The following is a 20,072-nucleotide window of genomic DNA, read 5'->3' as shown; positions in this document are numbered from 1 at the left end:
TGCTCTTGTTCAGCCATGGAACTGATACTTCACTTCCATCCTAAGACAGAAGGTAAGGGTATTTTTAAAAGCATTGATTAAGTGCCTACTGTGTGCCAGGCAGTGTGCTGCAGCCCTGCTAACAGTATGTTGGTGCTTAAGGTAAAGGCAATAGAAGAGACACCTCACAAATCACTCAGTGTGCCCTAGAACACTAAAAGGCAGATGTAGCAGCCTGATTCAGATGGTGGGCTACAGGGTATTATATGCATACATATATATGTGTACAGGGGGTAGCTTAGTGGATTGAGAGCCAGGCCTAGAGATGGAAGGTCCTGGGTTCAAATCTGACCCCAGACACTTCCTAGCTGTGTGACCCTGGGCAAGTCACTTAACCCCCATTGCCTAGCCCTTTACACTCTTCTGCCTTGGAGTCAATACAAGACAGAAGGTAAAGGTTTAAAAAAAAAATATATATATATATATATGTGTGTGTGTGTGTGTGTGTGTATACTACAAACATGCATAACAGACACATATTTACAGTCATGTCATTCTAATATGTGATCCCTTTATTTCTCTATAATCAGCTCTAAAACACGATTTAGAACCATTTGTCAAGGATGATTTGCAGACTTTCCAGAATTTCTCAAGATTGAGAATAAACCCATGAATTGAGCATATGATTTCCCTTTGAAGTAGTTCTTTGCTGCTGCCAAACAAGAGGAGCAAGAATGAGGTTGTGGTGACTCTCTTGTTCCTCGGTCACGTATGTCTCTCTGGCAGGAACTGTCCAGATACTGTTTTTCTTTAGAATTTTATGCTTAGTAACCACTATTACCATCAAAAATCATTTAATAAACAAATGCATAAAAGTATGTGCTAAACATAATCTCCCAATTATTGACAATTTGCTTAAATTTATGTAAATTATATATACCCAAATAAATGTTCTCTGTTTTTGAGTTCCCTTTAGATTTGTTTTATTTTGATACTTTTTTCTCAGTTTAATGGCTTATCTTTATGAATGTAATCATAGCATGTATTATTGTTGTTCTCTTTTCATCTCTTTATATATTTCACTTATAGCAATGTCTATCCAACACCAAACATCAAGAATACATTGATATACATTTAAAATAGATTGACTGTGTTGTGGAGCAAATCAATGAAGCTAATTTGTATGACCATAAAATAAAGACTGTCCATCATTTATCTAGGAATAAGAGATAACTTGTAAATTGAGGGGATGTTGACAATTCCATTTCTGAGTGGGGTGGTGACAAGTTCTTTTGGCTCAACCATGGGCTTCAAGGTGAAGTTCTGCAGAATAGTAGTCAGGAAGAGAAACACCTCCATCCGAGCCAAGCTCTCCCCAAGACAGAGGCGTTTTCCTAAAAGGAACCAGAGAGTCTGCTTCATGATAGCCATTTAATTGAATTAGTGCACCAGGAGAGACAAATATATTGGTCAAGAAAACTGTGTGAGGAGAAGGATGATAGGACCTGTCGATATAGAATCTAGAAGCCCCCAAACTTATAGCCAGAAAGATTTAATGAACCCCAATTTACTTAGCTTAAAGGTGAAGGACTCAGGTTTGACCACATTGACAGACCCATGTGATTTTTAGTTATCTTGTTAGGTTCTCACTAATGTAAGGGGAAATGGCAGTGAACTGTCTTATACTAGAGAGGCCAAGTATGTTTGGTGGTCCCACTGTCAAATAGGTAAGGAAGGAAATAGGTGCTAATCTAGGTGGCTAAGGTGCTCCTAGTATGTCTTCAAAATTTTTTATACATAGATTTTGATATTTTGATTCTGATTTTGAATTTTTTTCTTTCTCTCAAAAGTTTAACTTTCTTCCATTTTTTTCTTATGTTTTTGGTTTTTGTTTCTCTTCTTTTGATAATTGACCCATACAACCCCATAACTCAACCATGCATCCTGAGCTGAACTGGGTGTTTCTCAACACCCACTTCAGGGGGGATTGTATTTTAATAAAAATCCAAGATTTAAAAATTTTGTTCAAGAAAGATCTTAAAGGAATGAAGGTTGCTAACTCCTAAATCCAGAGAATGAACTGTTTGCAGAAAGATGCCTGAAAAACCTATACTACATCAAGAAGATCCAGAATGAACTTTGGGGTACGGTTGATTGAACTGAAGGTTGATTGAACATTTAATTTGAATGTATACTCTTATGCCAAAAGGGGATTGCCCCCAATTGTTTTTTGTCAGTATGCCAAGTGCAACATTGGGTTTGCCTTTTTCTCTTCTATTCCCTTCTTCTATCTCACTATTGTGGTTTCCTCTTAGAAGGTGAAATTTCATATGCAACTGCAGTTAGAAGATTTAGAGGTACAAGATGATTATGTTTAGTAATCATTTGGAGAAACTAATCCCCCAATCATCATCAGGGGGATTGTGAATTTTAGATTTTCTCCATTTTGCTTGGTCTTAGAATTCTAGCAACCGGGAATGTATACACCCCTACTTAAGGATTAAGTGTTGAGGAGGATGGCCTATAATAGACATGTGCTAGCAAGTGACAAATAAGAAATAACTAACAGACCTGCTGGGCTGTCCTAAGTTAAGCTTAAGTTACCATTGGAACATGTGAGATGTAGGAAGTAATGTAAAGAACGGTCTATATATTTTGTGTCACTTCCTCTCTCCTGTCTCTCTCCCTCTTGCTCGCTCTCAGGGAGATATATGGGCTCTTTCAGTGTTGGGAACTCCTGGCAGAGTTCTTAGAGTGCTTGGTAAGTGGTTTAGGCTGATTCCTTTTTTTCCTTTAGCTCCTAAAGCAATATACTCCTAGGAGGCCCCTCATCTCCTAGGAGGACTCATGACTGGAAGCCAAGCTAGATTGAGAAGGTCCCTTGGCCTAGGCCTCTGAACTCCTATCTGGCTTTCCAGAGCAGTCCGATTCCTTTTCCTCTCTCTCTCCTTAATTTCTTCCTACTATTGTAATTAAACCACCATAAAATTCCAAACTGACTTGAGTATTTTATTGGGATTGAATTTTAATCCCTGGTGACCACTAGTATAATATATTCAGTCAACAACCCTAATTTTTACCCATAACAGTCTCAAGTGTCAGAATCAGAGAAATGACATTCACATGCAATATTTTCAGAATAAGTGAAATGCTGGTGAATTGTGTTCTTAAAAATAAGCAACAGTAAAAAGACTAGGAGGGAAAAGAAGCTCAGTGGGTAGTCACTTGGTTATCTAGAAATACAGGCCATTTGCTTGAGTTTGGGATCGGACCTGTGACTTCATGACCTCTTCACAGATGGAGGTGGGAAAATCCTTAATAACTAAGCCTTAAAGAATTTCCCAAGGACCTGAAAAATTAAATGACTTTTTTCACAGACACACAGTGCTGGTGTTTCTGAGGCAGGACTATATCCCAGGGCTTCCTGATTCCCAAGGCTAACCTCACTATGCCTCCCACTATCTCACTTCTGTGAATATGGGTGTTGAGAATGGCTGGATCATTTAAAAACTCAAAGCTTACATTCATATATAGCAATTATAGTTCCAGAATAATTGACAATGTTATCTTCACAACAACTCTATAAAACAGGTACTAAAGGAAATGTTATCCCTATTTTTTAGTTTAGGAAACTGAGGCTCAGATAGATCAAAAGACTAGTATATGGTTACATAATTAACATATGTGTGAAATAGGATTAAAACCCATTTCTCCTGATTTCAAATCCAGCATTCTTAACAATCAATCAGGAGGAAGCATTACCTGTGTCTGCCTCTAAATTGGCATAGCTCTTACCTAACAATAATTTGGTCCCTGAATAATTAGCTGATCTGATCCACTTTTCTTAATGAATGGAATAATTATAATCCTCATAATTCACTTATAATGCTCTAATCTTTCCCAAGCATTCTTCCCATAGCAATGATAAAATCTAGGTATTATTGTCCTTATTTTACACTGGAGGAATCTAAGGCTCAGAGATTAAGTGATTTGACCATAGTCACATCATTACAAGTGTCAGAGTTGAGATTCAAACCCCAAACTCCTGAATCTAAATGTAACCTACTTTCCACTAAACCATGTTGTATTCAATCCAGCTGAGTATTTCTGTGGTTCAACAATTATCTCAATCCCTTTGGAATTTGATTTGATTACCTCTTACTAATTACCTCTTTTAACTCAATGAACCTGGCAAAAAGGACATGGAGTCAGATGTAGAAAAACCAGAAATTTTAGGGGACAAATGAAGGATTCCTCAAAATCAGTGTGGCCAGAAAAGACCACCCCTGATGATCACTGATAAACGCATAAAGATGGTATGCCTGTTCTACCTTCTGAGATCTGCATATCTCCTGATAAACAATTTCTTCAACTCCAGGTCTTTCCCCCAAGTCACTTGCCCTTGTGAGTCACAAAGTCAACATCAGGCCCCTCCTTCTCACCAAAAGTGACCCTCTGAGGGCACATGTCAACCTCAAGCTCTTCCAAAGTCACTGGAGTTACTACCTCTAGCCCCCCCCCAAAGTCACATGTCTACTGCCCCCTTGTTTATCAAGTACTCAGCCTTCCCATCAATCCAATAAATACCCCATTTTTTTGTCACTTTAGACAGACAGACTCCCAATAAGGAACTGCCTCCTCCTCCTCAATCTCCCTAATAAACCTTTTTACCTGTACTGGGGTGACTTTGTAATTCTTTAGGTGGGAAATCCTCTCCCATCAGGACAGCTCTCCCCATAACAGAGAAGCATACATTATATTTACCCAAAGAAAATGGTACAAAGTGGTCATTCTTCTGAAAGTTTCCAGACTTGTCCAAGAAGTTCTCTGGGTCAAACTCGTATGGATTGGGAAATGCTTTTCTATCATACAAGACGGAGTAGAGCAAGGGGAATACACTAGTGCCCTGGAATCAAGAAATTAGGACTTTAGCTGGGATATGTCACATATCTATAAGCTATATAAAATGTCTAACATGAATAGTTCTAGATATATGCATTTAATGTAGATGAAATATCAGTAATCCATAGCCACTTTAAAAAAATAACAAATAGCCCAAAGTCAAGAGTTTTTCTTTACAAACATTCTATCTGGTGATTTCTAAGTTCCTCAAAAGCTAACATATAGTAGTTGATGGCATATATACAGCATTGATGTATGAGATTCATGGAAGATGGGAACAAGTATTTTCAGTCCCTTGATATATCTAAGAGGCTGCTTTTAATACACTGGTCCCTCCCAAGGGCTAGGTTTATTTTATTTCTTAATTTTTTTAATTAAGGAATTTAAAAATATTTTTCCATGTTTATATATTTCATTTTCATTCCCTTCCCTCCCTCCCCCCCACCCCCGCCCCGGCCAATAAGCATTTCCAATGGGTTATACAAATATTATCACTTATCCCTATTTCCATATTATTCATTTTTGAAATAGAGCAATCTTTTAAAACCAAAATTCCCAATTATATACCCATATAAACAAATGTAAGTTATTTGTTTTTCTTCTGTATTTTTAATCCCACAGTTCTTTCTCTTGACATGGATAGCATTCTTTCTCATAAGTCCCAAGGGTTAGTTTTTAATATATAATATTTAATTAATATTATTAAATGAAATAATGTTTTATATTCTCTAGGTAAGAAACAGTGATTATATAATGGATCTTTCCTGTCAGTTCCTTTGTGGTAAAACTTAAGCTTAAAGAGGTTATGGCCTTGCTTGGGTCATTCTGTCCTTCACCTCATCTCTTCCTACCCATACGACCTAGTAGATTTCCTTAGTCCCCTTTTCTCCTCCTACCATAGGAAAACAACATAGGAAAATCATTCTTGCTAAAATGATTTGCTCTAGTGCTACTTACAATATCTAGGACATGTGAGCTCCACAGGACACTAGAAATCATCTATATAAACCATCTTCCTTTAAAAGAATTAAAGGCCCAGAAGGATGATATGACTTCTCCTTAATTAACACTGCTAGTAAGTGGCAAAGGAAATCTACTATCTCCTAACTCTTAGGCATGGGCTAGTTCCAATATAAGAGGTTGTTGTTATTCAGTCTTTTCATTTTGTGGACTCTTCATTACCCTATTTGGGATTTTCTTGGCAAAGATAGTAGAATGGTTTGCCATTTCCTACTTCAGCTCATTTTACAAATGAGGAAATTGAGGCAAGTATGGTTTAGTGAGTTTCCCAGGGTCACTTAGCTGGTGTCTGAGACCTATGAATGTGAGATCCCCTAAGCCTACCCCATGATTATATTTAATACAAGGTATTTTACATATTCTGTCATCTTGTTCTCTTATTACTCTGTAGTTTTGTAAGTATTCAGTGTTTTGTTAGTTCTGTCACTTTGACTAGTAGGTATTCAGTTCTTTCTGCAAAATTACCACCAAGGTCTGTACTTAGTACATATTCTGTAAGTTTTGCATAGAAGGTCTTTACAGCATGCATAATACACATGTAATATTATACACCCAGGTATTACATTGGTTGTATATACATATATATCTCCATATATATGAAAATTATTCAGATTACATTCCTTGTATTTTTCATATAACTTCTATATCTCTTCCTCAAATTTGTGTTATTTAAGGGGGCTGCTTTCAAAACTCAAAATATTTGGTTGTTAACCAGAATCCAGTTTTATTGTGAGACTGGTCCTCTCTCAATAAACCTATTTCTTTTTGACTTGGAGTCTTTATTTGGTGTCTTGGTGTTTTGGCTAATAAATTTCTGCCACACACTAGATTTGAACTTGGGAAGATGAATCTGAGTTTAGTCCAGGTACTTGGACCACTGCATCACCTAGCTGCCTATATAACACAAAACCTCTCTTCTATCAATGAACAGGATGAAAGTCCTCTCCATTTGGTAGGGAAATGGCCCTGAGATTTTACTGATAGAGGGAATCAGAGATTGATTGTTGAGGAAATTCTCTCTGCCAATTTGACACTTCATAACTTAGAGCAGTAATGGTGAACCTTTTAGAAACCATGTGCTGTGCCTCTCCCTTACCCCAGAGAGGAGAGGGAGAAAGTACTCCCACTGGGCTGCTGGGCAGAGGGGTGGTTGAAGTGAAAAAAATATCCTCAGGGTTAGGGGTTAGAAATGAATTTAGGGTTATGGTTAGAAGCAAATTTAGGGTTAGGATTAGGGTTAGGCAGGGGAGTGAGTCCTCTGTTCCCCTCCAGATCTGCTGCCTGTGACTCACCCACCTTATCCCAGACAGGGGTGGGAGCAAGCACTCCCATTGGGCTGCTGGGTAGAGGGATGGGTCAAGTGAAAAAATGTCCTCAGGGCAGTGGAGAGGGAGAAGGGAGCAGCTGGACTGTAGTCTCTCTGCCTTTCTAGTAAGGAACTCTGGAGGTGATGAGTGCATGCCACACAGACAGCTCTGTGTGCCTTATCTGGCATGTGTGTCATATGTTCACCCTCACAGAGACTTAGAGTCTTAGATGTCAGGGGCCCCAAGAGATAAGGTGATTTCCCAGTATGTGTTAACATACTTAGTATATGTTGGAATCAGGACTTTGAGCATAGCTCTTCTACCTCTAGAGGATAGCTCTCTCATTTCTCTATGACACAACTACTTCTTTAAGTGTCTCTCTGTAGGACACATGAAGCAAATAGAACTGGCATTCTGTGCCCAGTTCAAAGAGGGTGATTTTGTGCCTTGTGAAATCATAATGAAAAGAAACACATCTGACCTTGGGAATCACGTATTTTTGGAAGTGGATGTCCTGGGCTGCTAATCGCGGAAGACTGAAGGGCAGAAGATGAATATATCTCTGTATCTCATGCACAACAGCATCCACATAAGGCATCTTGACTCTGTCCTGCATGGAGGGTTTTCTACTTGAGCCAAGGACTCGGTCAATTTCTTCATGAACTTTGTCTGTATTGAGATGAATGACAATGAATAGCTCTGATGGTTGCAAAGTCTAATGAGCATGTTTATTGGTTAGTCAGACAACAGCATTTATGAAGTACCTACGATATACAAGGAATTATTTTAAGTGCTGAGAATTTTAGAAAGGAAAAAAAGATAGTTTGTGCTCTGAAGGAGCTCAGGCTAATGAAGGAGACAGAGAACAAACAAGTGTGTACAAAGAAGATACAGGCAGTCTCAGAGGACTTAGTGTAACCATAAGCTTTACTAGGCTTTTTTTTTTTTAACTCCTACCTTCTGTCATAGAATCGATATGAGACATTGATTCCAAGGCAGAAGAACAGCAAAGACTAAGCAATTGGGGTTAAGTGACTTGCACAGGAACACATAGCTAAGAAGTGACTGAGGTCAAATTTGAACCCAGATCCTCCTGACCTCACACACAGCACTCTCTTCAATGCTAACTAGCTGCCCCTATTAATAAAGAATAAAAACATTTATATATATTATATAAATAACATTATATGTATTGTATAAAGAACAACTAACATTTATGTAATTCTTACTATGTGTTGGGCACTGTAATAAATGCTTTAGGATTATTATCTTGTTTGGTCCTCACAACAACCTTGCAAGATAGGTGACATTATCCCCACTTTAGAGATGTGGAAACCGAAGCAGAGTTTAAGTGACTTTCCGGAGTCATGCAATTAGCAGGTGCCCAAATTCAGGAGTTTCTGACTCCAGGCAGGGCACTCCATCCACTAAGTGACTTAGCTGGTGTTAAATCAAAAGCAGTAAAATTTAACCTACTTAGAGAGAGGTGCTATGTCTTACCCAAACTTGGCATTTCCCCCAAGCCTAGAACAATAATATAACCTATATAAATTTGCTTCTTTAGTGATTAATAAACAGTGCTAACCTGAATTTAATTATGAAACCTCAAAGTATAGCTTCTTCTGCTTTTGTTGACTTTTGCTCTTATACATGTTGTCTCAAAAGATTTTATACATACACACATACATACTTGTTAGGGTCTGGATTTTTTCTCCTAACTTCTATGAAATTGTTGGCAAAATATCAACATACAGGAAATGACTGATACTCCTTATAATGGTATGAAGTTATCCATTCTTCTAAAAACTTCTGTGAATAACCTATTGTTCTAGAATAGGGTTTCTTAACTTGTTTTAAAATATTAAAAAATATTTTGACAATTATATTTTAATATAAATGAATTTTCTTTGTAAACCTCCACATTTGATTTTATGTATTTTAAAAGATTATAGAGAGAAAGCATCCCTAATGTGGAAAATTAATATTGAATTGTAATGATTTTTATCATTATATAATGAAACAGCATGAACTTTGGATTTTCAAGGCCAGTGAACTTCCAAGAAATTTGTTCCCAGACCCCAAGGCATTTCACTGGACTAGCTCTTGTTACAGGCAGGTAGAGACCTGCTCCTTATTTATTTATAAAGAAGAACTCTCTTAGGTAATGAAATCAAAGGTCTGGTTGCCATTTTGGACTTTGGTGACATAGCCATGTGATGGGAAGGAAAGGGGTGTGTTGGCATCTTCCTGAGACTGGTCTTTTCTGTGATGAAGTAATCAAGGAGGAGTTGGGGTCTCTAAGTCCATCTCTTTGATGGCTATTTACCAATTAGAAATGTTTTGGGCAATCCAGGGTAGGAACTGGCTAATGAGTTCAAAAGGGACATATAAAATGTGTACCAGAGTTTACATTGTACTCTCTTTTCCATCTGCTCTTCTTTGGCCCAGCTCTCTTTTGCCCTTCTCACTCACTGGTGCCAGTTTGGATTATGGAGGGAGCCTACTGGCCATTTTAGATTTTTTGAATGGTCAATTAATAATAATTTTAAAATTAAGAAATATTGTCTCAAGAATTTCAATTAAATGATCAGGTTTCACCAGTCTTCCAAGAGGTCCATGACCCAGAATCCCTGTTTTAGAGCAAAATTTCCCTAACCTTCCTGGATGAGAATGACTAATAAAAACTCAGCCCTATTATCTTCACACTATTGTTCTTGTTCTTGTTCAGTCCTTTCTGACTCTCAGAGATCCCATTTGGGGTTTTCTTGGCCAAAAAAAAAGGAGTGGTTTGCCATTTTCTTCTCCAGCTCATTTTTACAGATGAAGAAATGGAGGCAAACAGGGTTGTGGCTTTCCTAGGGTCACACATTTAATAAATAACTGAGGCCATATTTGGACTCAGGAAATCAAGTATTTCTGATTTTAGATCTGATACTCTATCCACCACAGAACCTAGCTGTCCTTTCATATTATTATTGCATAGGAAATTACCCTTTGGAGTCTTCAGTAATTAGTTTATTTTATAGATGAGAATAGTGAGGCCAAGAAAATAAAGATTTATTGACAATATAACATAGCTCTTTACCGCCAGAGCAAAGATTACAACTGTGATCATGGTTCTTAATCCTGATCACCTTTTATTAAAACATGTTTAGGAAAAATTGATTTGAGATCCATGACTCCAACCTGTTGCTGAGTTTGGGATTTAGCTATTTTCTCTTCTGCTAGGACAACTAAAATCATCATCCTCAGCACCATGATCAACAATAATAATCGTCCCATAACCCTTAATTATGAGTTGTATTCAGTTCAACAATGAGGGGAATTAATATTATATTTGCAAGGTATCATTAATTTGCAATCCAGCCCTTTTCTTCCTATTTTTTGGTCAAGATCCCACTCCAGAAAAAGTCCTCCTGTCTATAATGCATCTGCTCACTAGCTACTTTCAGTTACTTTTTGATCCAAAAATCCACATGGACTATAAATTTTGTTTACTCTATAAATAGGATCTAGTTTTAAATTATATCCTGATATGGGCTTTATCCTTACTCCCTTGATTACAGTTTAGGATGACTTATCTACAAATAGGAGAACAAGCCAATGAAAATCTGATTGTGATGGCTTATGTTTTTCTGGTTAAGATCAATAGCAACTGCATTCTTTAGGAATCAGAAAGGGCATGATCTACCACATCTGAGGGCCAGTCCACTGCCCTTCCTCATTAAAAGATAGGTTGGAGCTGAAAATTCTTAGCCAACCTCTTCATTAAAATGTCCATCAATTGGGATTTCCAGGGGAGATCTCAATGATGTACTGTCAGGTCAATAAGAAAGAAGACATGCCTAAGTAGAAAAGAATGTCACTTGGGTCTTTGGCACAAATATAGGCATGCCACTGACCTGTCCTTTATTAATAGATCACACGCTCCTATTAATAAACGGTATTGTGCTCTGAGAAATGCCAGATTCTATTTACTGCTTAAATTTCCTCCTGGACAACAACAAGCATTTATTAAACACCTGCTTTGGTGTTTAGGACATTGGGACATTGACCCAGGTATAATACTGCTACTCACAGTAAGAAGTCAGGACCAAGGTCAGGGCTTAACAGGCTCTCTCTTCCCTCTTGATGCCCTTTCACTTATGTGAGTCACAAGGAATGATTTCTCTTACCTTGAATCTTTGGATGTTTCATGAGCAGTAAAAGCCCATATCTCAGGGTGCTGGATGTTGTTTCTGTACCAGCAGAAAATAAATTAGATCCAGTGGCCATTAATTCCTGATAGTTGAATGCAGACTGTGGATTCAGTTTCTCCTGAAGACAGTAGCATTATTAAATATGTCAAAGAAGCAGATATATGAAATTCCAAAGCTCTCCCAGTATGGTATGTAATATGATATGACTTAATGAGTATCTTTATGAACATGATTGGATGATGAACTATTTAGAAATAATGACTTCATCTAAAAACCTGATGGATGTATAGAGAAAAGGGATAGAACCCATGTGCTGTGAGTTTGAGGGAACCATCTTCTCTTCTCCTTATAATATTAAAAATAACTTTAGAGGACAAATAAATGGAGTCTGGTAGATTGTATAAACAAAGATGTTCTCAGCCTGCATTCTATCTCCAAGGGAGGACTCCATTACCTTAGTTCTTGGTCCCACCTAGATATTCTGATAAGAGTAATTAGGCCTCTGGTCATATCAAGGCATTCTGAGTTATAGAGACCTCATAAATCAAGATAGTCTGATGAGATTAGCTAGACTTCTCATCCCATCTAGATATTCTGAGATAATTGTATATACATACATACATATATATATAATATATATATATATAACTAGATAAGACTTTATCATTGTTCAGTCATTTCCTTACTCTGTGACCCCTTTTTCTTGGCAGAGATACTAGAGTGGTTTGCTATTATCTTCTAGCTCATTTTACAGATAAGAAAATTGAGGTAGACAAGGTTCAGTGACTTGACCAAGGTCATACAACTAGTAAGTGCCTGAGGCCAGATTTGAACTCAAGAAGGTGAATATTCTTGACTCCTAGCTTAGCATTCTATTTACTTCACCCCCTAGCTGCCCTGAAAGACTTTATTAGTGATTAATAACTATAGATGTCTCTTCAAGTTAGACTATTGACTATCAAGTAATTTCTCTTCATTTAATCTGTAGAAGATCTAACTTGCAAACCCTGTTGACAATTGAAAAGGCAGGAGGAATGGGATTTTATATGTGAGGCATCACAGCCCACCAAATAGGGAGGTCTGATGAGGTGTTTTCAGCTTCTTACAGTGGGACAAAGTCAGAGTTCATAGTTGTCATCTTTTGGCTTTTGAGTAAAGTGTAGAAGATTGTATCCTATCTTCACCCCTAAAGACCCTCATCTACCACACCAGCAGATGAATGAATGATTCTCAAATGGATCATGCAAGTTGAGGGAATATTTTCCCTGGTAAAATAGGGAAGAATACTCTTGATTCAATTGGAACTACAAGGGCTAGATTAGGAGAGATGATGGCTTGTTCATTTAAGGGTATGAGATTCTCCTCTCATTTCCAAATTCCATTTTTCTTGGCTGAGTTTCCAGTGTCAATAGGCACTCTCACTCTTGGGGAAAGGACCTGTGGAATCCATTTGATTGCAAGCATGTGGCCTAATTTAACAGCAAGTATTACACAAGATTTCTGAAGTCTTGCTTTTGACTTTGCTTTACTGTCCCTTTACTCTGGCTGTGGACAAGAATAGTTGCCTCTAACAACTGTTTCTGCCCTTTCTTTCCCTTCCAGGGGTTCAGCACAGGTTTGCCTTTGCCTCATTCCCTCTCATGTGATCATGAGGGAACATATCCCTGATCTTGTTATCTTGGTTCTGCTCCAATCTGAAGCTAGGCTGAGTAGTGGAAGTCTGACTTGGCAGCCTTCTTTCTCTCTAGAGTTGAGTTTTCTTGACATCATGTCCAGGTAGGTCCCATTGAGACCAGGACAAGTATTAACTGTGATCTACTATACTCTATGGTATGTCAGGTGGGTCTAGTCACTCCGAAGAGAGCAAAAACACTTATATTGCTAAATCCACCTCTTTGCAGCTATCCATATCTTGAACCATAGCTACTTCGTGAGTATTTTCTTCTGTTTGTTTATGTTTAACATTATATACATATATAAATACAAACCTAAACATTTATATTAATTACATTATATATCATAAATTTTATATAATATAGTTAATTTATTTCATACAATATATTTATTACATGTTTATATGATATATAATGTTTATATATCATCTTTATTTCTATTTATTCTATTTATTTTCTATCTATTTATCTTTCCAAAAATACAAACTTATGGAGGAAAATTTATTCAAAGACTTGGTTCATCTAAATTATTTGTCAAAAATGCTTCTGATTTTTCAGGTGACAGAAAACAATTATTGTTAATGACCCATACCTTCTGTCTATAGAGTCAATATTGTGTATTGGATCCAAGGTAGAAGAGCTGTAAGGGCAAGGCATTGGGGGTTAAATGACTTGTCAAGGGTCACACAGCTGGGAAGTGTTTGAGGCCAGATTTAAACCTGTTACCTCCATCTCTAGGTCTGACTTTCAATCCACTGAGCCACCCAGCTGCTCCCTGAAATGGTCGTTAAGTATAATTAGTGTGAGAGTTTTAAATCTCATTTCTTATGGTGACATGACTTTTTTCTTCTCTGCATTTAAATTGGAGTCTCATATAATCAATATGTACAATGCATTATTATCCTTTTTATAGGACTTTAGGCATAATTTTTAGAGAATTATAGAGCTTGGATCATTTCTTCTTCTGACTAGATCTTTGATTTATGTGATTCTGAATATTTGGTAGAGAGAGAAATTACCAGATATAACATCATTCCTGGGTAGGGGTGGGGGAAGGAATTCAAGTTATGACACATGCAAGAAAACATAGTAATAAAATTGAGATATTCAAAGGTCCCCATACAAATAGCATAACCTAATGTATGTAATGCAAAACTTTGCATGCAATTGTCTATTTACAACTATGTCAAGATCCACATGCTGATAATAAGTGGGAAGAAAAGGTGAAAATTATTGGAGAAGATTAAGTTTTAGGAGTATCTGCAGAATTCATTATTTACATTTCTTTTCCCAACTGGCATGAAGTATTGGGAGTTATGATGTTCTATGATAAAAAATGCCCAATATATATATATATATACACACACACAAATATATATGTAGTTTTTTTTAAGGTTGACTAAGTACTTTACCAATATTATCTCATTTGATTTTCATAGCAATGCTGTTAAATAAGTATTATCTTTATTTTATAGTGGAGGAAACTGAGGCTAAGAATCACCTGCCCAGGGTCATCTAGCAAGCATATATATCTTGGGTAGTATTTGAACCTAAGTCTTCCTAAATCAAAATATAGCATTCTATTTTTATAATACCTAATTGCCTTGTGCTATGGAATAACTGGACTTAATAATGGGTCTCTCTTTGGCCCTTGCTAAACTCTCTAGCAGATCCTCTTGGGGCTCAAGAGACTGTCTTTTTTTTTTTAATTTTTGTATATTACAAGTTATATGTAATAACAAATTTCCACATAAGTTTTCTGAAGTTATATGATCCAAATTGTCTCCCTCCCTTCTTCCTTCCCTGCTCCATGAACTGCCAAGCAATTCAACCTGGGTTATACATGTAGTACCATGTAAAACATATTTCCATATTATTCTATTTTGTAAGTAAATAACTTTATAAAACCAAAACCCCAAAACATATACCCAAATAAACAAATGATAAATCACATGCTTCCATCTCTCTGTATTCCTACTCTAACGGTTCTTTCCCTAGAGACTGTTTCTTGCCCTGATGGTGGTTTCCAAGGATCTCTCCCCTCCCCTAAAAGAATTTCACCATATAAAATATGGTTTCACAGTTTAAACTTAAACTTGTCTAAGCCTCCCTCCCCCAATTGCCAGTACTAATTCTAGCCAAAAGGCAGAGTTCTCCCATCTATTGTACCTGTTGCATTTTGATGAGGAAACAGTCAATATAGTCCTGAGGGTTGTTTGGATCTAGGGTTTCCTGGTGCTTCTTCACTTCATCCATGATGAAATTCCTAACTTCAAGAACATTTTTATTAATGGTCCTATGATTTCCAGGCAGACGTTTTATGAGTGAAGGATACATATTGTAGAGCTAAAAGGGCAGAAAACACAAACACACACACACACACCCCATGACAAAAAAAAAAAAGAATTAATAGAGAAAATTGCTATTATTTGTTTCTTTACATGGCAGAAATTGTTTTTTGCCCATTTCTTTTTTTTAACCCATATCTTCCTTCTTAGAAACAATACTCTGTATTGATTCCAAGGCAGAAGAATGGTAAGAGCTTCACTGTGGGGATTAAGTGACTTGCCAAGTGTCACCTAGGTGGTAAGTGTATGAGGCAATATTTGAACCCAGGACCTCCCATCTCTAGGCCTGACTTTCTATCCACTGAGTCACCCAGTTGTTCTTCTTTTGACCATTTCTTTATTTCAGGCTAATAGTGAAGGAACTACTTTATAGCTCACTGAAGCCAAGCACCTGAAAATGCATCCTCAGCCAGCATCTAAGGAAATGGTCCTCCCAGGCATTCTGAAGGTGATGTTCCATGCCTGGAGATGGAGGTTGGTAAGCACTCCAAAAAGAAGGTTGGTGGTTGGTGGTCTCTTAGAACTCTGAGATCCAGGCAGTCTATTCTAACCCTTCTAACCCACCCACCTTGATCTGGATTTCCTTTTGGGATTTTAGGGCTATCTCCATTGGGAATGGTGCTGCATTCACAGAATTCTATGGAGCTGGAAGGGACCACAGGTGTCACTGGAAACTCAGACTGTGTGACTGACCTCAAGTTCAGTTCCCTTTTCACAGCATCCTCATTTGAATTAGGAGAAGGAAGCAGAGGACACTCTTCTATAGGGTGAAATAAGCTCATACAGTCCCCTCACTGTCATATGCTCCCTATTCTTCTCCATTATGGCATGGCCTATTGGAATGTGGCTGTGACTGCACTTCTCAGAGAACTGATGTCCCCCTAGCCCACAACTCAAACAGATCCAGGAATTAAGTGATCAATCACGGGAGCATAAGACAACCTTGACCTTACCTGGATCCATGGTGTGTTTAAGAGCCGAAAGTTTTCATTTAATAGGCTCATCAGTCTCAGAAATTTCTTATCATCATAGTTGAAGCGATTGTTAAAGACGATGGAGCAGATCACATTGCAGGGAGCACAGCCCAGGATGAAGGTGGGGTCGAAGAACTGACCTAATGGATGGGGAAGCCACCAAAGGAAAAACAGCTTTGATGTCATGCTTCCTAATAATTCGACTGTAAGAGGGCTGATCTGAATTCTGGTTTCAGATTTCTCAAGATTGACCTAATATTTTCCCTTCTACTCTTTCCTATAGTCCTAATTATGACTTTAGTATTAGATACGAATTGCTATTCTTCATAGACAACATTCTGTTGCTTATATCCCTAACCTCTTTCTGCCTTTGTACAGGCTTCTCTCCCTGGAATTTTCTTGCTCTTTCCTTCTCATAATCTGTAGCTCTCTTCAAGGCTCAGCTTAGATGTTACCTTCTACACAAAAGCTTTTGTGATTCTCCCAGTATTTAGTGTTTGACTTTCATCTCAAGATTACTTTTTAAATCATATACACACATATAAATAATGTCATATGAGTACTTATTTATATGTAGTATTTATTTATTTTTGCATATGTTCTATTGACCCTATGACCTATTGTTTTTGTTTTAAAACTTAAAACATTTTTTCAATTATACCTTAAAAAAAAAACCTTTTATCTTCTGTCTTAGAAATATGTCAAGGAAGCTCATCCTCTCTCCCTCACCTGAGTAACTTTACCTGTCTATCAAACATTCCTGACATACCACAGTTGCACCAGGATTGCATCAGTGCATGTTCTGTACATCAATAAAAGTTAAGGTTTGGGGCAGAGATGGGGGAGATCAACCAAAAGACCATGGGAAAAGCATGGGGAGAAGAGACAGAGCAAGCAGGTGAGGGGGAGTAGGAAGATACAGGCCAGGTTACTAAGGAATGATTGTCTACCCTTCCTAAAAATTTTTATAAAATATATATCTCTGGGTAACAAGAAATATTATTAATTTTAATTATAACAGTTGGCAACCATAAATCAGGGATTTTTTTTAGAACCTTAATTTTCTTCTGAGAGAAGTTTTGAGTCTTAGATAAAGTTTAAGCTTAATGATAGAAGCTGCTTCAGTTAGCTAGCCTGCCTTCATATGTGAAAAGTACCTTGGAGGAGAAAGGGAACAGGCTGCTGTTTTTCCTTGATCCAATCACATTGGACTACTGAGAAAAACTCCCTCCCCTGAGTTTTCCCCACCCAGTTCTCTTACTTTAGAAGCCCAGCCCCAAATGCCTGATTTCCCCAGGTGCTGAAAACCTCTGGCTCTTATTGCTGCTTTGATCAGCCAGGTGCTGCACTGAGCACAGAGACACCCCTTTAAATTAATCTTAGGGTATAGTTTAGGGGCTCCCTGGGGCAATAGAGAAGGGAAAGGATGTTCTAATATGTCTGGTACATGGGCTAAATTTGAAAATCTTAAGCAAGAAGATAGCGAACATCCCACCCAGTTTGTGGATAGGCTTATCAAGCTGAGAGGAAGATATGTTGAGCTTGATCTAGATAGGGAACGGGACCTTAGACAAATCAGAATGCAATTTGTGAAAAACAGTTGTAAGGTAGTTAGGAATTATTTTATGACTAACTGTCCAACTTGGCCTACTAGGGACCTTGAAGAATTGAAAAGAGTGGCAGTTTATGCTTTTGAGGTACATAAGGAAAAGGAGAAGAACAACACTGATTTAGTGGAAGCATTAAGGAAGGAAATAAAGGAATCAACTTCTAAACAGGGTGAGAAGGATAAGGAGAATGCCACTTTAGTGGAGACATTGAGGAAGGAAATAAAAGAATTAATTGAAACAGTTATGAAGGTAAAGCAAGGAGAGACCATAGCTCCCTTAAATGAATCTACAAAACAACCACTTAAATGTTATTTTTGTGGAAAATTTGGTCATGCAATTATGCATTGTAAGAAGAGGAATCAGAAAAATAGAAATAGAAGTTTCAGGAATAGTAATATTGATAGAAGGAATAGTTATTCAAATGAGGAAACTCACACCCAAACACCTGTACTCAACGTGGGAATTCCCCTCAGCATGGGAGACCCCAGAAGTGTAGACAAAGGGATTGTGATGACTGATGGTACTTGGGAGGAGAAGGAACCTCAAAGAGTCTGGAAGTGAATTTTTAAGCCTTTTTAGACCTAATTGACTTATTGATGTTAACTGTTTTAGTTTGTTCCCTTCCCCAGAAAGAAGTCTCTGTAACTCAATTCTAAATACAAGATGTATGTAATTTAATGTTAACTGATTTATGAGTTATCAAAATTTGAAATATTCTGTTAAATTGTCTTTATCATTTCTGTATTTCTTATTATTATACAGAATTTTTTTATTTGGGATTTTTTGGGTGGTTTGTTTATTTTTTTTTCTTTTGACAATTGTTTCATATACCTCATAACACAGTCATGTATTCCAGTGTGATTCTGGTGTTTGTCAATACCCTCCTCAGGGGGATTGTGTAATTATCCTAAAATGCAAGATTTAAAATTTTTTGAAGAAATTTCAGGAAAAGAAACTTGCCAACATCCAAAAATCAAGAAAGTGGAGCCTTTTGGAGAAGGTGTTATAAAGATGCCTGAAGAAGCTATACATGCACCAACAGATCCAGAATGAACTTTGGGATATAATGAACTGAACTGAAGGGGTTGAATATGCTTATCCTGAATGTAAACTCTTATGCCAAACGGAACTGTTCACTAGTTGGCATTTTGTCAATGTGTCTATCAATCAATTTTTGTATTTTACTCCCATCTCTAATTATTATAACTCCCTTTTAGAAAAATGTAATATTGTATTTACTTTTAGCTAGAAGGTATTTAGAGTTATAAGATAGTTATATTTAAATGATCCATTGGGGAGACGGGTCTCCCAAAGGATCATAGGGGGGAAGGAATTTGTGTCAAGGAAACTCATCCCCTCCCCCTTCCTGAGTAACTTTCCCTGTATATCAAACATTCCTGACATACCACAGTTGTGCAAGGGTTGCGTAGGTGTATGCCAGGATTATGTCGGTACACATTCTGTACATCAATAAAAGTTAAGGTTTGGGGCAGAGACAGGAGAGACCTACGAAAAGACAATGGGAGAAGCATGGGGAGAAGAGACAAAGCAGTCAGGTGAGGGAGAGTAGGAAGATACAGGCTGGCTAAGCTATCATGTGGTCAGGTTACTTAGGAATGATTATCTACCCTTCCTAATAAATTTTATAAAATATATATCTCTGGATAGGAAGATATATATTTTTTAAAATTATAACAGAACCAATATTCAATTCTAAGGCAGAAGAGCAGTAAGGGCTAGGCAATGGTGGTTAAGTGACTTGCCCAGGGTCAAACTGCTTGGAGGTGTCAGATTTGAACCCAGGACCTCCTGTCTCTAGGCCTGGCTCTCAGTCCACTGACCCATCTAGCTCATCCACTCCTCTCCCCTTCATTATATCTAGAAACCATTTTTGACAACTGTTTTCCAACACTTTACAATTCAGATTCTCTTTCTCCCTTCCTCTCCATCCCTGACCAGGCAGTCAATAATTTGATATAAGTTTTAGTCTAGTGAGTTCAAGCGATTCATATTTCCATATTGCTCATGCTGTGACAGAAGACACATATCACATATCCCCC

The 20,072-nt window shown here is 37.5% G+C and overlaps 1 protein-coding gene across 1 annotated transcript in view; it reads right to left on the bottom strand.

The window, feature by feature from the left end:
- Nucleotides 1-530: 530 nt before the first annotated feature.
- Nucleotides 531-20,072, bottom strand: part of LOC100020348 (cytochrome P450 2C44-like) — a 36,184-nt gene continuing 16,642 nt past the window's right edge. Inside the window, exons 4-9 of the mRNA XM_001372846.3 lie at nt 16,382-16,542; nt 15,250-15,426; nt 11,384-11,525; nt 7,690-7,877; nt 4,744-4,885; nt 531-1,373 (exon numbers count right to left, since the gene is read on the bottom strand). Of these exons, the coding sequence (XP_001372883.1) occupies nt 1,192-1,373; nt 4,744-4,885; nt 7,690-7,877; nt 11,384-11,525; nt 15,250-15,426; nt 16,382-16,542 (992 nt within the window). The 3' untranslated portion in view covers nt 531-1,191. The remainder of the gene's footprint in view (nt 1,374-4,743; nt 4,886-7,689; nt 7,878-11,383; nt 11,526-15,249; nt 15,427-16,381; nt 16,543-20,072) is intronic.

This window comes from Monodelphis domestica, chromosome 1 (genome assembly GCF_027887165.1).
Source record: "Monodelphis domestica isolate mMonDom1 chromosome 1, mMonDom1.pri, whole genome shotgun sequence".
NCBI lineage: Eukaryota > Metazoa > Chordata > Mammalia > Didelphimorphia > Didelphidae > Monodelphis > Monodelphis domestica.
This window is presented reverse-complemented; position numbering and strand designations above follow the sequence as displayed.